The following is a 15,935-nucleotide window of genomic DNA, read 5'->3' as shown; positions in this document are numbered from 1 at the left end:
CGTTTACACTAATGATCACTGTGCAAAAACTAGGATCATAATTACTTATTGTATCGTTTATCATCATACTAAAGAGTAAATAACAGTATAGAATTGTTATTTCTTTATAAAAATGCTTATTATTAGAAAACTGTTGATTTAAAAAGTGACGTGTGACATTCTTCATGTATGTATTGGCGTAACATAAGCAGGATGGACCAGCACCATACTCCATATTGCAAACTGTAAAAATAAAACGTGATATGTAGGATAGAATCTGGTAAGAAAAATTGGGGAATCTAAAAGAACAGAATATTTGTTTTTCAGGTAAATTCAGTTAAAACATAATTTGGCCATTTGTGACATGAAAATATAGCATTAATTGCGATGAAACTGGACATTTTTGAGCTGAAAACATAGTTCATATGAGCATCAACATGTTGAACAGAACTGAAATCCTGTAAAATTTGCATAACTTGCATTTACCAACACAAAGTTCCTTTGGGGATTCACTTCTATTGATTTCTTATGCACAAAGACAGAAATAAGACCTCTGAGCAAATTTTAGCCCGTACACATTTAATGACCCTCCCAAGGCCCAACTCAAATCTTGAGATATTTTATAGTTGACAATCGATGGCAAACATTTTGACATTTGATGATTATTTGATGACTACTATAAACCCTGCACTTGTAATTCAAATACAACGCTTTCATAAAACCACATGTAGCCGTTTCAACACTGAATCCCACGTAGTAACAATTTCTTCTTCCACTTTTCGCTGTCTTGACAACCAAAGTAAACTTGCTGAAATCACAACACCCACTTCACAACTTGGAGGATGTTCCCTCCCACCTCCAGCTGATGCTAGTTTCTCATTGAATCAGATGTGATGTTTCCGGTTCAGTTCGGCCACCAGAAGGATGATGTGACATAGGTTTGTGCAACAGCCTGTCTTTCTCGTATTGTGGCCTTTACAGATAAAAAGCATCCTTTAAATAGAATGTGTGACCACTTAGACACACAGAGCAGACGGGTGGCTCAGTATGTGGCTGATCGATAAGCATTTCAGGAACAGAGGGACATCAGCCGACACACAGCTCTAGAGCCGACACCCAGTCACATGGACAGATGGACATGTCACTGCAAACAACCGCCATGAACGGACGGCTGAATACATTTGGATCAGAGTCGCAGCAATCAAACAATTAGTTTTCTCACTAATTAATTAACAACTGTTTAGATGAGTGACAACCAGTTTTGTTTGACTTTAAAAAGGGGCATAAATTCTTTGCAGCTTTTTAACTGTCACTTCTCTGGTGTCTTTCCCCCTCTGTGACACAAACTGAACATCTTCAGGTAGTTGACCAAACAAGACATTTGAAGATGTCTTGTCTCTTGGGTTTTGGGAAATCTTACCACCATTTTAAGTCAGCCAGTCATCTTCTGAACCCATTTATCCTCACTAGGGTTGTTGGGGGGTGCTGGAACCTATCCCAGCTATTTTAAGACAGTTTATTGGCCAAATAATATATCATATACAACTACACTGACAGTCAATAGAAACTTTGAGGTAGAAATGTATGCATATTATTATTATATAGGGGGTTGTAATTATTCATTGTAGATTTATTGATGACTTAGTGCTGGGGTAGTTGAGATAATGATGAGTTGTCATGTTGTCACGGTTCATTGCACATGGGTTGGTCTCTTTGCAAAAGTGGACCAAATACATATTGAGTAATACTCAGTGGGTATCTGCACAATTTGAGGATTGGTTTTGAGGGCCTATATAAAGGCCCAAAAAGGCCACCATTGTTAGTCCAGTGAACGGCATCATGCCACGTCTATCATGTAAACGTTGTCTCTGGGCACTGGGTATGGTGGAGGCCGGTTTGAGCTACAGTGATATAGCCAGGCATATGTATGGGCTGTTCCCAACCCACAATCATAAACCTGGTTGAACGCCACAACACCACAGGCTCTGTTGATGATAGACCGTGTCCAGGGTGAGAAAGAGTGACAAGCAAACGGAGGCCATACCCGGTATTGACTGTTGTGACTTTGTGTTTGGCAGGTGCCATTTTCTTTTGTTAAGTTTTTTGTTTTGAAATTATTCTTGAAACTTTAGATTTTTGTTTCTGTATGCCAATATCCTAAACAAATGATTCATGTGAAAAATTACAGTTTAGGGTTTCAAAATAAAAATTATGTCAAAAAATATGGTCTCAAAGTTTTCATTGACTGTGAGTGTAGAAAAGCACTTGGAGAGCGCAGACCTCCGCCAAGGCAGATCAGTCCCATCACCACCAAAATTTAATCATTTGTTCCTTGTGCCAGTATCAACATTTCCTGAAAATTTCATGAAAATCCATCCAGAACTTTTGGAGTTATCTTGCTAACAGACAAACAAACAGACAAACAAACACACCCTGATGAAAACATAATCTCCACTGTTTCACTTGGTGGAAGTAATAAAAATAATCATTAGCGGCAGCCCTAATTTAGATTTAAATGTGTTATTTTTATTGATGCATAATTGGTTATTGAAATTAGAACCACTGCTAAAATTTTCAAATGCTTGAATCATAAGTTTTATAAACTCCAAGTACAGAATTAAATCCTATAAATTCTATAAATTCCTCGCGGTGTGCATACAGGGCTACAGCAGACAAGAGTCGTTTGGTTTCATGTGTCCCTCTACTGACTATTGACCCAAAGGTTCATTTATAGAGTCACAGTGCATGCCCACCCACTGCTGTAGCACCACTGGAGCGCTGCCATCAGTCAGCACAAACGCAGGGGGCACTGATGTGGGCAGCAGTGACGGAGCACATCCTGACTCCCCGGGGCCTCTGCAGCGGCCACGTGCCTTCCTGATACCTGACATACTGCATTTATCCTGCTGTGCACAACCAACACCAGCACAGAGAGGTGACGCCCTGACTGTGTTTAAATAAGGACCGTCAAAGATTCAAAACAAACTTTAAACCTACACATGGTAAAACAATGATGCTTTTGTTGGATGGAAAACTAAGCTCTTTTAAAGCCTACAATGAAATAAAGGCTGCAGCGCGAAAGAGCGCATTGTGTTACTGTGATGCAGAAAAAACAGGTTGAGCCAAATGATGTACTGGTGGACACACACACACACACACACACACACAATAATTGAAGGCCTATCCAGTAAATGTATACCTGGTTCGTGGGACAAAATATCAACAATTAGGCCTTGTTCCTCAAGATATGAATATTTGTGGTGGAGTTTGTTCAATGCCGTGACACTAATTTCACTTCCAGATCAAAGATGTACCTGAAATTATATTTCTTGAATAAGTAAAGTAAAAATAAGTTTTAGAATGAGGGGGATCCATGAGTTTTCTTGCTTATGAATTACAGTCAACATATGAACACCTTTCCACACTTCCTGATTGTCTGTACTTACACATAGATCTGGACAAAGTTCAGCAGCTACACTGATCTGACAGAGTCTTTGGGCCCTTGGCTCAGGTCTGTATGGACATCCCATCAGTTTAATTTCCAATTTTTCATGGGCACAAACCAGAGGAATCAAGGGCTCCACAAAAGTCACCCATACGGTCTAATAATGAAACTAACATGTTCCAAACTACACATTTTAAATAAAAAGGTTGGATATCGTCTCTACAGCTTTGGCCGTGGCCTGTTCAACATGTGGTGAGTTAATCAGAACAAACTGATGAGGGTTCTAATTTGACCATTACACATATGATGTTCGTGAATTATGGTTAGTTTTGGAGATCATGCGTTTCCAACTTCTGCTGATCCTTGGCATTTCTCTCTTTTTTAACATAAAATATTTTTTTTAATTTATTTACCAGGCATGAGTCATCTCGAACTAGTGGCATTGTACCCGTGGTGCCATTGTGTGTGAAAAGTGCCTATACATTATTGTAAATGCAGCCTTCACATTGTAGCATCGTCTGCTAGCAGTAGAAATTTCATAAACAGCAGCATAACCACTTCCGAAAATGGAGTATGGCAGCAGGGATGAAGAATTCAATGTAGAGAGAGGCTAAAATCACCCAGAATACCTCACAACATTTGAATACAGACATAAAATTGTGCCTAGTAGATAGTCAGGTAATGTTTCTATTCATCTGGCGAGTTTAGCAGCGATCGGACCTGTGAAGGCTAAGGAAAATCCGTACAAACGCCCTCCTGCGCTGCAACATCGATGGGACACAGAACGTGCATTATATAGTAGGATACTCAAATGTGAGTTAATATAATGGTCTCACATGTCCTCTCTTACCTTCAGGCATGATGTGATGCATTGCTACAGAGAGGAAGAAGATTGCATCACTGTAGTATGCTCCAGAGCCAGCACTGAAGTGCTTCTGCATGGACTCTACAATTGGGAAGAGCTTCTGTGTGAGGGTCACCACGTCATGAAACAACACCTGCAAAAGCAGATCAACAGTGTAAACATCAGTGAACTGTCACATTTCATTCAATCCTGTCCTTGTGTCCATGTTTTCTGGCTCTCACGCTGCTCATACGAGCCTTTAATCCAATGACAGTCACTTGGTGGCTGCTTCTGCTCTGATGTACAGTAGATATCTACAGATTAGTGACACAGGATTATAAAAATACAGTAAACACAGATCTTCATGAAAGATTTCCGGTAGGAGGAAAAACACACATTGGTTCAGAATTGGTTCAGAACCCTACATTTCCTGGATCAGCTTAATATAAATAATATCGTGTGAATGTTAAAGGACTCAGATAAACCTAGATGCATAAATATGGATGGATAAATAACTATGTCATGTCTTAAAGTCAGCCCACGTGCCCTTCGTAGAGGAAGCCTAGGCTCATTTGAGTGAATCAGTGCCTGGTGTCGGTACTGTGACATATAATGTAAATACTGTCAAATGAGTTTATTCTAATCGGGTTTAGGCCCATCTGTTCATTGTCCTGGTTTGAAGTTTAAAGACAGGAGTAAGAATTTGAAACTTCATTTTGTTAAGTTATTAATGAGAAATGGGGGTGGGATTAAATGTGTTTTCTTCTTCCCACTCCGTTTCCAGCGTAAATGAATGAATTTTAAATAGTGAACTTGCATGTATTCTGTTGAATGTATTTGCATTATAAGGAGGTTGTTGAATGCAGGTCATTTGTGTTGTAAAATGTTTATTTACTCAAAATGAATGCATGAATGAATGAATGAGTGAAAAAAAATCTTCTAAACACATCCAAAACAGCCAACTGTGGTCAAAAAAGCTGCATCATAATCGTAAAATCCAACCATGAATTTTGTTCATTGTTTCATATCAAAGTACTCATTTTCAACGGCCGATGGTAAAATTATTTTTTGGTGGGCACAGTATCTACGTAGGTTTTCAGATGGACTATAAGCACATATCACCACTAGGATATGCCAAAGCACATGCACCACTGTTTTGTCTTGTATTGGAGGAGCTCTACTGCGCACATGATTTTTGCCCCGAACAGGAAACACATGACTTGACTGCTCACTAAACAAAGGAAAACATGTTTAAACTTCACTTGAATACAGATTATACATGGTATTCACGGGTTGTATCATGTATAGGGGTGTGTATTGGCTAGAATCTGGTGATACAATACAAATCACAATACTAGAATCACGATATGATATATCACGATACTGTTAAAAATGCAATTTTTTTAAAAAAATTGGTTTTGATTAATTTTTAAAAGATTATTTCCTGGAAGAATGGAATTACACAAGAAATCTGCACAAATACTGAACACATTTTTATTTGATCAGAATAGGATCTAATGCTATATCACAAAATGTTCCTGTGTTCAAATTTAAATGATGTTTTACAGACATTACAGTTTAAAGGTGTGGGAGACTTTCGTGACGAATTTCTCATCAAATCTGTGAAACCTCAGTCATATCCTCAGTATCACAAATCTGTAAGTCTTTCTGTGATTACTCACCTGAATCTCTTTCATTACAATGAACAATTTCGAAGTGTCATCCACCATAAACAAACCCGTGTGTCTACATTCAGAGCCGGGAGGTAACTCGGGCATCTTCAGAATTTTTTTTTTGTGACGTGCATTGTGGAAAACGGAGGCTCGTGTTACCACTGCCGCTGCAGGCGGCTGCGCGAACCTCCCTGCAACGGCAGTGCGAGCCTCCGTTTCCCACAATGCACGTCATAAAAAAAAATTCTGAAGATGCCCAAGTTACCTCCCGGCTCTGAATGTAAATACACGGGTTTGTTTATGGTGGATGACACTTCGAAACTGTTCACCGTAATGCAAGAGATTCAGGTCAGTAATCACAGAAAGACTTACAGATTCGTGGTACTGAGGATATGACTGAGGTTTTACAGATTTGGTGAAAAATTTGTCACGAAAGTCTCCCGCACCTTTAAGATCCTGTTCAAATGTTCATATTCTATTAGTTCAGAACTAACATCATAACATTATTTTTGTGTGATAGCAACAAAAGAACTAACATTATTTAATAAAACAGTGTTAAATAATAATAAATAAAATATAAACAAAAAAGAAAACTAAAAAACTAAAGTAACCTCCGCTATATCGGCATTTGAATAAATACCTAAAAAATATCGATACAGTGCTTTTTAATATCGATACAGTTTTGTGAAAGGAAATATCGAAAAATATTGCAGAACCAATATTTTCTTACACCTCTAATCATGTATAGCTTGTTTATTTAAAATATTAATGTTTTTGTAAAATTATTTCATGTGATCCCTATCATCTTCTTCTTCTTCATGTGAGACAGGTGGGGCAGAGCCCGAGCGCCCTCTATTGACGAGCTGCCACTGCTCATTTCAAAAGGACTGCAAGAGTTTTTGCACTTCTCCATTTCTTGACAAAAAAAAAAAAAAAAAAAAAAAAACTTTTAACTGAAAATTCAATGTGATATCATGAAATTACGTAAATATACATGCCACTTTTAACTGGTGTTAATTCGCGTATTATCTGTACGCATTATAAGCTTTCTGCATGTATGTTCACGCTGCGTCAAATACCACTGAGGGTTTGGGTTAGGGTTAGGTTTAGGTGTTAGGGTTATGCAAACCGGAGATCTTGGAGTAAATTGACACGTGATCAAATGGCGTTGAATAGCGAGGATGAAAATGCATAATAGCATGCAAATGTCACAAGACCTGGCGTGACATACAACACAATTTTATGAGATCAGTCTGGAAAATGAATGCCTCTCCTAGCCCTTTTCTACCAACATGGAACCAGCTCTGGTTCAGGCACATAAATCTTTTGAGTATTTAGTATTCATGTAGAACCTGGAACACTGGTCCCTAGTTTGACAAAGTGGAAAAAATATTGGACAATTGTTGACTAAATCCAGAACCCTGAACAGAACCTCTTCAGGAACAGAAGCCAAGCTGATTTAGAAAGCTGTATGTGCAAATTTACCATCTCACTGTTCATCATCACAAATTGAACAAAACTGACAGTTGACATTAAGGTGAAATTAAGGAGTAATAATAAGTTTGACAGTATTTTTGAGCATAGAACATGGCCTCAGTAAATGACGAAACATCTGAGCAACGGGGTTATTTGAGGAGATGAAACTGCACCTTTAAGTGTATTTCTGGAAGATACTTCATGCACTATTTTGTAAAAATTCACATCAACAATTCATGATGAAAACTCACTAAAACCTTAATAACATTAGGTTCTTTTCAGCACTTCCAACAGCTGTGCCAGAATAAATTACCCAGTGTTCTTCCAATCTTATTTTGAATAATAAACAATAACATCCAACTGCAGTATAAAGCGTGTGTCTCTACACTAACAATGGGATTGCTGATGACATGGAGTCCTGTATACTAGCTGTCAGCATCTTCAATTATATAAAGTCACTCGGCAGAATGCTAAAAATACATGTGCCACAGCCCAAACAGAATGTCTGTGTGTGTATGTGAGATGCCTTTGGGATTCGACATTTTCTGGCCGAGTCATACTGTTAGCTTAGAGCGGATTTCAAAAGCTGGATGTATTTGGCAGCACTAGGAGGGTCACCCATGCTCAGCATAATTTCCTTCTTTGTCTTTTTGGCCGGTCCTTCTTACCACAGTCAGCCACAGATGGAGAAATGGTAAGATGGGTACATGTGAACTTTAATCCAATGGAAATTCCACTACAGGATGTCATGTGAAAAGGTTATGTGTAGAACTTTTAAACAATTATTTTGAGCAGGATGGAGGTCAACAAACCATGTGCAAAACAAAAGTCCCTGTCGGATATTAATATCAGAAGATCGTTGAAGAAATGTTAACCCTTTGCTCCATGAAGCTGAATTGTTCCTGATGCACATACTTAGTTTTAGACTCTCAAATGCCTTTAAGATGACTCCAATGTGCTCTTATTAATGAAGTATGTTGTCTATTCCACCGTGTTCTGACTTTACAACACAAGTGATGGGAAGTCCGATTCTTTATACTAATTCAATTCTTTCAGTTCATTCATCTGTTGTGAACTGATTCCAAATCAACTCATTTGATTCACTAATTAAAAAAACTAAATCATCTAGTGGACGTTGGCAGTGTCAAATTGCCAATACTTGGACACCTCTGCTAAGATTTACCATTAGTATGTCAATGTAGTACTATTTTGTCAATATTTAATTGTATTGGTATGCTTTTGACTTTTTAATCCATCCATCCATCCATTTATTGTTGCTTAAAAAACATCTTTATACTCTGTATGTTTAATTTTTATTTTATTAGTGCGTTTTCGTTCTGTTCTGTCTTCTTACAGTAGGGGAGATCTAGTCTCGTTCAGCGGTTCAATAGACTCAGTGAGTTGCGAAGCAATTCATTGATTCGTGAAAAATTCAGGGATTTATGAATGATTCATAATTGATTCAGTGACTCAGCTCTATTCGGCCGGTCTTCATTCAGCGGTTCACTACCTCAGCTCAATCCGTCCATTGCTGGCAACTAGTCTCACGATACAATCAGAGATGTTGCCGTGGAGACGACCTGCTGCAGGGTGCGTCACACAGCACTTCCACCTCCAACTTAATGAGTGATTTTGACTAGTTTATGTGATAATAAACAAAATATTTGCAAAGAGCTGCTGAATCCATTCAATAGCATCCTTGAATTGATTCAACTCATTCACTTAAATAAATCGAGTCTTTTGAACGATTCGTTTGCGAATTACCCATCAGACAATGCACAGCCAGGCAGGAAGTAATGGAACACAGAAAGGCCCAAGCACCGTATGCTGCTGACTACAACGTACCATAATGAGCACAGCTACTGGGCAGTGAGGCCTGGCAGTGTTTGTAGTGAAGGTCAAAAAGGTTGTTGAATTTGCCACTGTGGAAACCCCCCCCCCCCCCCCCCCCACACACACAAAAAAAAAACAAAAAAAAAAACACAGAGGGTAAAGTTGTTGCATAACTGCAGCCTCTTGCTCAGTTTAGATAAATACTTACATGAATATCATCATATTCATGTTCATGGCTGAAGCAGCCTCTGTTCAAGCAAGGTATGGTTTTAATTCATGACACATGTTACTGTGATTACTTTAACTTATAAGGCTAAGTGTTTTCAGTATTGGTAGAAGCTCTGAGAAGATGACACTGACAACTGCATATGTGAATCTAACCTTTTCTTTCACTGGATTAAAACTGAAGTCTTAGACCTGCAGGCAGTGCAGAGAAAAGGTTATACATGAAATAAAATATTAAAATTAAACCATGTCAAAGTCTACAAAAGTTTACAGCCATTTATTTAGTAGTAGCTGAGATATTTGCCCCTGGCTAGGCAAAATACATGTTTGTCTGTACACAGTGGGGGAAAAAGTGTTTGGACACCCCATGTATTTCCCACATTGTATTAAGAATCACTCATAAATCAGTGACCTCTGCCAAGTATTGTGCCATTCTCACAATCCATATACTCTCTTCTGCACATGCACTGGTCAGTCAAAGTTAAAACTGGATGAATTTCAGAGTATTTCAGTGAGTGCCCTATAAAGGGTATTTCTGGTCAACTCTTTGGTAAGTCAACAGACTTATATGGAAGCGGGTCACACAGCACTGGACCATCACATGTACAGTGTGAACGCTGGGCTTACCCAACAGTACTTCCATTTTCAGCTGTGTTTGAGCACAGCCCTGAGTAGCTAGAGTGAAATGAACAGAAAGTAATCTGACCCACTGGCTCCCAACTGCCAAGATGCCAAAGCTCCAAAGCTGAGCAAACATCTGTCCAGTCCAAAGCAGGCATGGAGGCAGCCCGAGCTAATATGGACACACTGTGACACAGCAGATGTTCCAGGAGATGAGACATTCCTGAGGAAAACAGCCTGGCAGATGAAGATGACTTGAAGAGGGATAAGTAATTTGTAAACAAGTTTATGGGCTTGTGTTCCATGAAGCATACAAAAGACGGAAATTAGGGCAGGACATCACATGCAACAGACTGGAGACATAATCCTGTCTTTATCAAAGAACACAGTAGAAGAGGGATTTCCCCATGACTGAGGGACTAGTTCAACAAACCAATACTGCCCCCATGTGGTGAATTTAAACACTGCCTACAGACAATCTATAGCCTGTGCACGGTTAATTAAATTAATTTCTTCCACATGAATATTCTCAAAATTCTGGGTGCATTTGCCCAAATAGATTGTGTGGTATAACACCACAACAGCAAAAGCTTCAACTATACCTATAATAACTGATGCTTCATAATAAACTTCTGGCCTTACATTAAAAAAAAGTGCCCTAAATTTAATTACTTAATTTGTTTGGCTTTGTGTAAATAATGGTGATAGATATTTCGTCAGTGTGGGGGTGGATAGTGCAAATGTTCCTTACATCCACAATTCAGTATTGTTGAAGTCCTATTCTTGAACTGAATGCAGTGGTTAACTGTGCTAGTATTTTATTTTTATTTAGTAGTGCTCTCTGTAAAGGGAAGTAAATGTTGTGATAGCCTTTCACCCCACCATCCTCTGTATTACACATTTAAGACTCATCTTAAACAATGGCACATTGTCAACCAGATTTGTGATCACTTTTAACCTGTTGTTACTTGTGACATCCTGTGTTTTGTTACCTGCCTAAAGACAATGGACGTAAATTAACAATTACAGTGTGTTTGCATCTGGTTTCACCTGGTTTGCATCTACTCTGATATACTGCTGGTTATTTTTCAACGTACACAATGCCTACTAGTACAATGAATTGGTCAGAAAAGCCTTTAAATAATGATGGTCCAATATGTCAAAGTTTGAGTTTCTGTGAAATGGCATTCCCATGGTGGCACAACTAAACTTCAGCTTTCAACAAGAATAAATGAACTAAGGTTGCACCGATCCAATATTAGAATCGAATATTGGCCCTGATATCAACATTTTAACTGGATCAAGGATCAGTAAAAGCACCGATCCGTAAGACTGATCCTTCCCCTTTAAATTTTAGCGACAGACCTAATTGGAGGACTTGGTGGATTATAAAGCTCTGTAAGTAAAAACTGTGAGAAAAGTGAATGTGAGTTCCCTGAAAACAAATTTATATATGAGCTGAGTGATTTATACGTTGGATGTACATAAGTACCCGCTAATGCACCTGCATGCATGCACTATGATGTCACTCATGACCCCCCCCCCCCCCCCCCAAGAGAGTGTTGTCCCACAGTCCCATGCTTCATACTATGTGCTCAAGACCCAGTGATCGACTGCTGAATCGTTGCCAGCACTTTATGAATTGATTTGGATCAATTTAATTGATTCGTTGTTGCAGCCCTAGAATAAAATATTTGGGTTTTTTTGCGGCGGTGCTGAGAATTCAGCAGCAGCACAAGATTCATGTGGAAACTTAAGGCGAGTGTTTGCGTTCTTCACATAGGCTACTTGTATTTGTTCGGTACACCTCCGTACTGTATCGAAGGGCCCGAACCAAAACGATTGGGTACAAACGAGTGTACTGTTACATCCCTAATATTTAATCTTAGTCACCTACTGGCAACAAGAAAAATGACACTCTATGCCCACTGTTCCTTGTACAGGGTGTCCCATAAGTCTCCATACATAGGAAAAATAAACGTTTCTTGACATAAACCATTTTTATTTATATAATATGCTCTATATGACTGCCATTTTGTCGGGAACACATTTCAATGCGTGTCTGCTGAAGAACTATAAAGAAGAAATATAAAGAAATACATGTTAGAACCATATATGTATGGAATGTGTTATGTCTCCTATGTATGGAGACTTATGGGACACCCTGTAGATTCACCAGAGTCCCCTAAATTTTCATCAACACAGCTGGAAGACATTAATGAGGCTACATAGAGAGGGATTTGACCTGCCACACAAATGCTGTTGCCATCAGATCTGTCTTAAATTTCATGCTTGATTAGAGTACTGTCCTGAAGACACGTGTGCTGATATAGCCGTTCATTTTACTGACAGTGCATTCTACACATGATGGAGACAGAGTAGGTGTCATCTAGTGCCACACAGTGAAAAACTGAAATGATATTTGACTTGCGTGACCCAAAGATGTCTACATGCCCATGATTGTAAAACACCCCAAACACAACCCACCAAAAGATGTGTGGGGGTGCAAGCCCACCAGTTTGTATTTACTATTTCTTCCCATTACACATGTTGTATATCATCACTCTGTCAAAATGGTATGATTAACTGCAAAATGACTTCCCAATGATGATGCTATTCAACATCTGGAGTGCTGAACTCGAAGAGAAACACTCATGCTGCCGCTGTATCATTTAATTCAGAAATAAAATCCAAGAGAAATGCAACAACCAACACAGTCTAATGCCAAGTTTCCGCTACATGGAACCGGCTCGGCTTGACTCAGGTACCAGATACTATTCCTGGAGACCGTTTCCATTATAGGATACTGCCAACTTTAGAGCACATGGACATTATAGCGACGTGGCATGTAATTTCCGTGACGTCTGCTCAGAGAGTTGTTGATAAACTCACTCGTTGCGTGGCCATCAAGGACAGAAATGCCTGAACCTCCATGATCCACCACGGTGTAGTTTTGCGGGCTGTCATCATATGGATTGACCTGCCGGTATATTTATTGTAAACTTACAAAACTGTTTTTTAAAACGGTGGGTTGCACATTGATGACACAATGACGCAGAGACAACTCTGACCAATCAGTGGTCTGCAGTGTTTACACACCACATTTTAGTATCTCTTCCTCTGTTTTGGAACCTAGGCAGAGCAGATACCAAAAAACTAGTAGTGGGTACCAGATTCCAGGTTCTTTTACATAATGGAAATGCAAAAAAGGCAGAGTCGAATTGAGCTGAGCCAGTATCGTGTAGTGGAAACACAGCATAACAGACATGTTTTGAATCATTACAAATAAGGGCTGCATTGTTTGGTGACAAGTTATACGGCGATTGTGGGCAATACTGCAATTGGTATTGCTTTGCTATTAAGGAAAAGACATTGATTACTCAGATGTGTCAAACTTACCAACTTAAACTAGCATAACAAAACACAAAAATTCAAGCACAAGAAGTTGTACACTGTGACCTCCACTTTGCATGTTTTATCTGCTCAGTGTCACTAAATCCATTTCTGCAATTAAGCCTCTCTAATACTGACTCTGAGCTTCTAAACTGCAGCCCCTGTATAAATATACAGGATTTGGAATTACAATTGTGATTTGACTGATTGTGCAGCTCTAGTACCAATACAAATCTAAACACTAACAAGTGAAAAAGTAAGCAGAGCTTACTAATACCCCGGCCCCACCAACATAACACTTTGTCCCTCCTGCTCACTGATACCCTGCCTAGTCAGGAATTCATTTTGAATTTTAAATTAAAAGACAATTCTAGACTAGACTGAACTACATTGGCCTTTTTGGGTAGTTCAGTAAAAACCAAGACAAACATTGTTCTGCTCAAATCTTAACTTTCAATCTGATTGCACTTTGTCAGCTGGATTGGGAGAGTAGTCTTCGAGAAATTGGTTGGACAAATTTTTTAAGTTCATATTTTCAAAAATTTGTAACAAACAAACAAACTGAAATTCAGTCATTAAACTGCACCTCTCCTAAGTGGTATAGATAATGTGTGTCAAATTTGAAAAGAATTGGTAGAATGCTCTTCAAGAAATTGGTTGAACAAAAACCTTGGCCAGAGAGACACACTGGATTCCTGGTATTACTACACATTTAGTTTTGGGGGTCGGGGATATAACTAGGGATTCACTTTACTCTGGTAAGTAAATGGGGATGGGTGCTACACATTTTAAAGATTTAAACACTTTAAAGAGCTCAGTTACACAGAAAACTGAGATATTTTACAGTTCACACTACTTACCTCGTACTTAAATGTTGCATCTTGGAGAAATTCCTGAAGCATCTTCTCACCGAGCTCCTGGCTTGCCTGGTCACTCACAAAATGAAGCACCAACACCTCTCCCTCTAGGAAGTGCCCATGCTTTATCATTGACAACATTGCCACCCTGAATTTATCCTGCAGACTTCGGCTCTTGTCCACTTTGGTGAACATCATGAGTGCATGGTAGCGTCGGTCAGCAGCAGAACTATCCTTTTTCGTGGACCTAAGCCCCTCACTGTCTACCCGTTCATCTCGCAGTTCATCCCCTAGCTCATCAGATCCAGGCGTGTGTGAGAGCCTGGTGTCCACAGTCAGATCGGCGTCGTTTCTGTTGATATTGTGGCTGGCATGGGTCTGCTTGATCCTCTTGGTAGTGCTGGAGAAATTCTGCCTCTCTGACCCAAAGTAGTAAAAAGCTACGACAGCAAGTGCTCCAGCCAGGAGAAGAACAAACTGATAGGATCTGAAAGCACTGATCCTACCCATGGTTCTGGATACTACTCTGAGGATCCCCATATCTCCGTGCTGCTGTCATGAGAATGGTGGTGTAAATGGGAAAACAGTCACCATTTTGGAAGACCGCCGTTCATGGACATTTGTCATATACTGCCAATATATTCCTGAAAAACAAAGAACACTAATTAAAGTCTAAACCCATTCAAAAGAATTTGAGGTGGCTAATGTGCCAATCATCTAACAATGGAATATTTTTAAAGGGTTGCAGGTTATCTACATCTGTGTCATATGTAGATAGTAATGTAGTAATAGTACTAATAATAGGTAAGCAACCCAGATATATTCAGTTTACCGTCTGAGGGGACAAAATCGGAAAACATACACATTTTACAAAGAAAATAGAGAAATTAGACCTTTTTTCTTCCTAAAATTGTTGTCGATAGAGTTGGTAGTCACATCAGTTAGGTTCTACATATGAAATACATGTGCAAGTCATATTGGTGTCATCAACCCAGTCTTTGGGAGATGTTAAAAAGCCATATAAGCATGCAGAAAACATGAGGACATTTCTCAAAACTTCGCACTTGTGATTTGGGTCATTAGCTTACCTGTCTTATCACGTAGCTTTTTGCAGAAAGTCTTGACAGCTTGTTAGGCGGTTTGACTCCCTTCAGATATTTTATTCTTATTCCTTACGGAGGAGTTGGTTTTCCCAGCGCATTAGCTACTGTGACACATGCTCAATTATACATAAAATTATCATGCAACCAGCATGAAAGACACACACACCACAGAAACCTGTTGACATGTAAGCTTGCTAGTGGCTGCGAGAATGCTAACAGTTTTGTTTGTGCAATTTGCAGCGTTGACTTGCACTCCGACACTTCACATGTTAACCACAACCATAGGTCTAGGTACCGTTTTTGTCAGGGATATTTACCGGTCTGTGCATTCCTCTGCGCTCCTAAAACTATGTTGTTTGAACGTCTATGCGCCAGTTTTTTTAACAGAAAATCCATTAAGGCTTAAGAAACACCTTTAGCTAGCAGCTTAGCATCAACACAACCTTGGCCACACCCACTTTTTAGTTCCGTCGTATTCCAAATCGT

General features: G+C 39.2%; 1 protein-coding gene across 3 annotated transcripts in view; it reads right to left on the bottom strand.

The window, feature by feature from the left end:
- LOC115418511 (xyloside xylosyltransferase 1-like) overlaps positions 1–15,913 on the bottom strand; it is a 49,140-nt gene extending 33,227 nt beyond the window's left edge. The window contains exons 1-3 of one of the 3 annotated variants that reach the window (XM_030133010.1): positions 15,435–15,913; positions 14,350–14,990; positions 4,275–4,422 (exon numbers count right to left, since the gene is read on the bottom strand). In XM_030133010.1, coding sequence (XP_029988870.1) covers positions 4,275–4,422; positions 14,350–14,886 — 685 coding nt within the window. In that variant the 5' untranslated portion in view covers positions 14,887–14,990; positions 15,435–15,913. The remainder of the gene's footprint in view (positions 1–4,274; positions 4,423–14,349; positions 14,991–15,434) is intronic. The other 2 variants (XM_030133011.1, XM_030133012.1) reach the window with 2 other exon arrangements.
- Between the last annotated feature and the right edge of the window lie 22 nt (positions 15,914–15,935).

This window comes from Sphaeramia orbicularis, chromosome 4 (assembly GCF_902148855.1).
Source record: "Sphaeramia orbicularis chromosome 4, fSphaOr1.1, whole genome shotgun sequence".
NCBI lineage: Eukaryota > Metazoa > Chordata > Actinopteri > Kurtiformes > Apogonidae > Sphaeramia > Sphaeramia orbicularis.
Note: the sequence above shows the minus strand (reverse complement) of the source record. Positions and strands in the feature narration are given on the sequence as shown.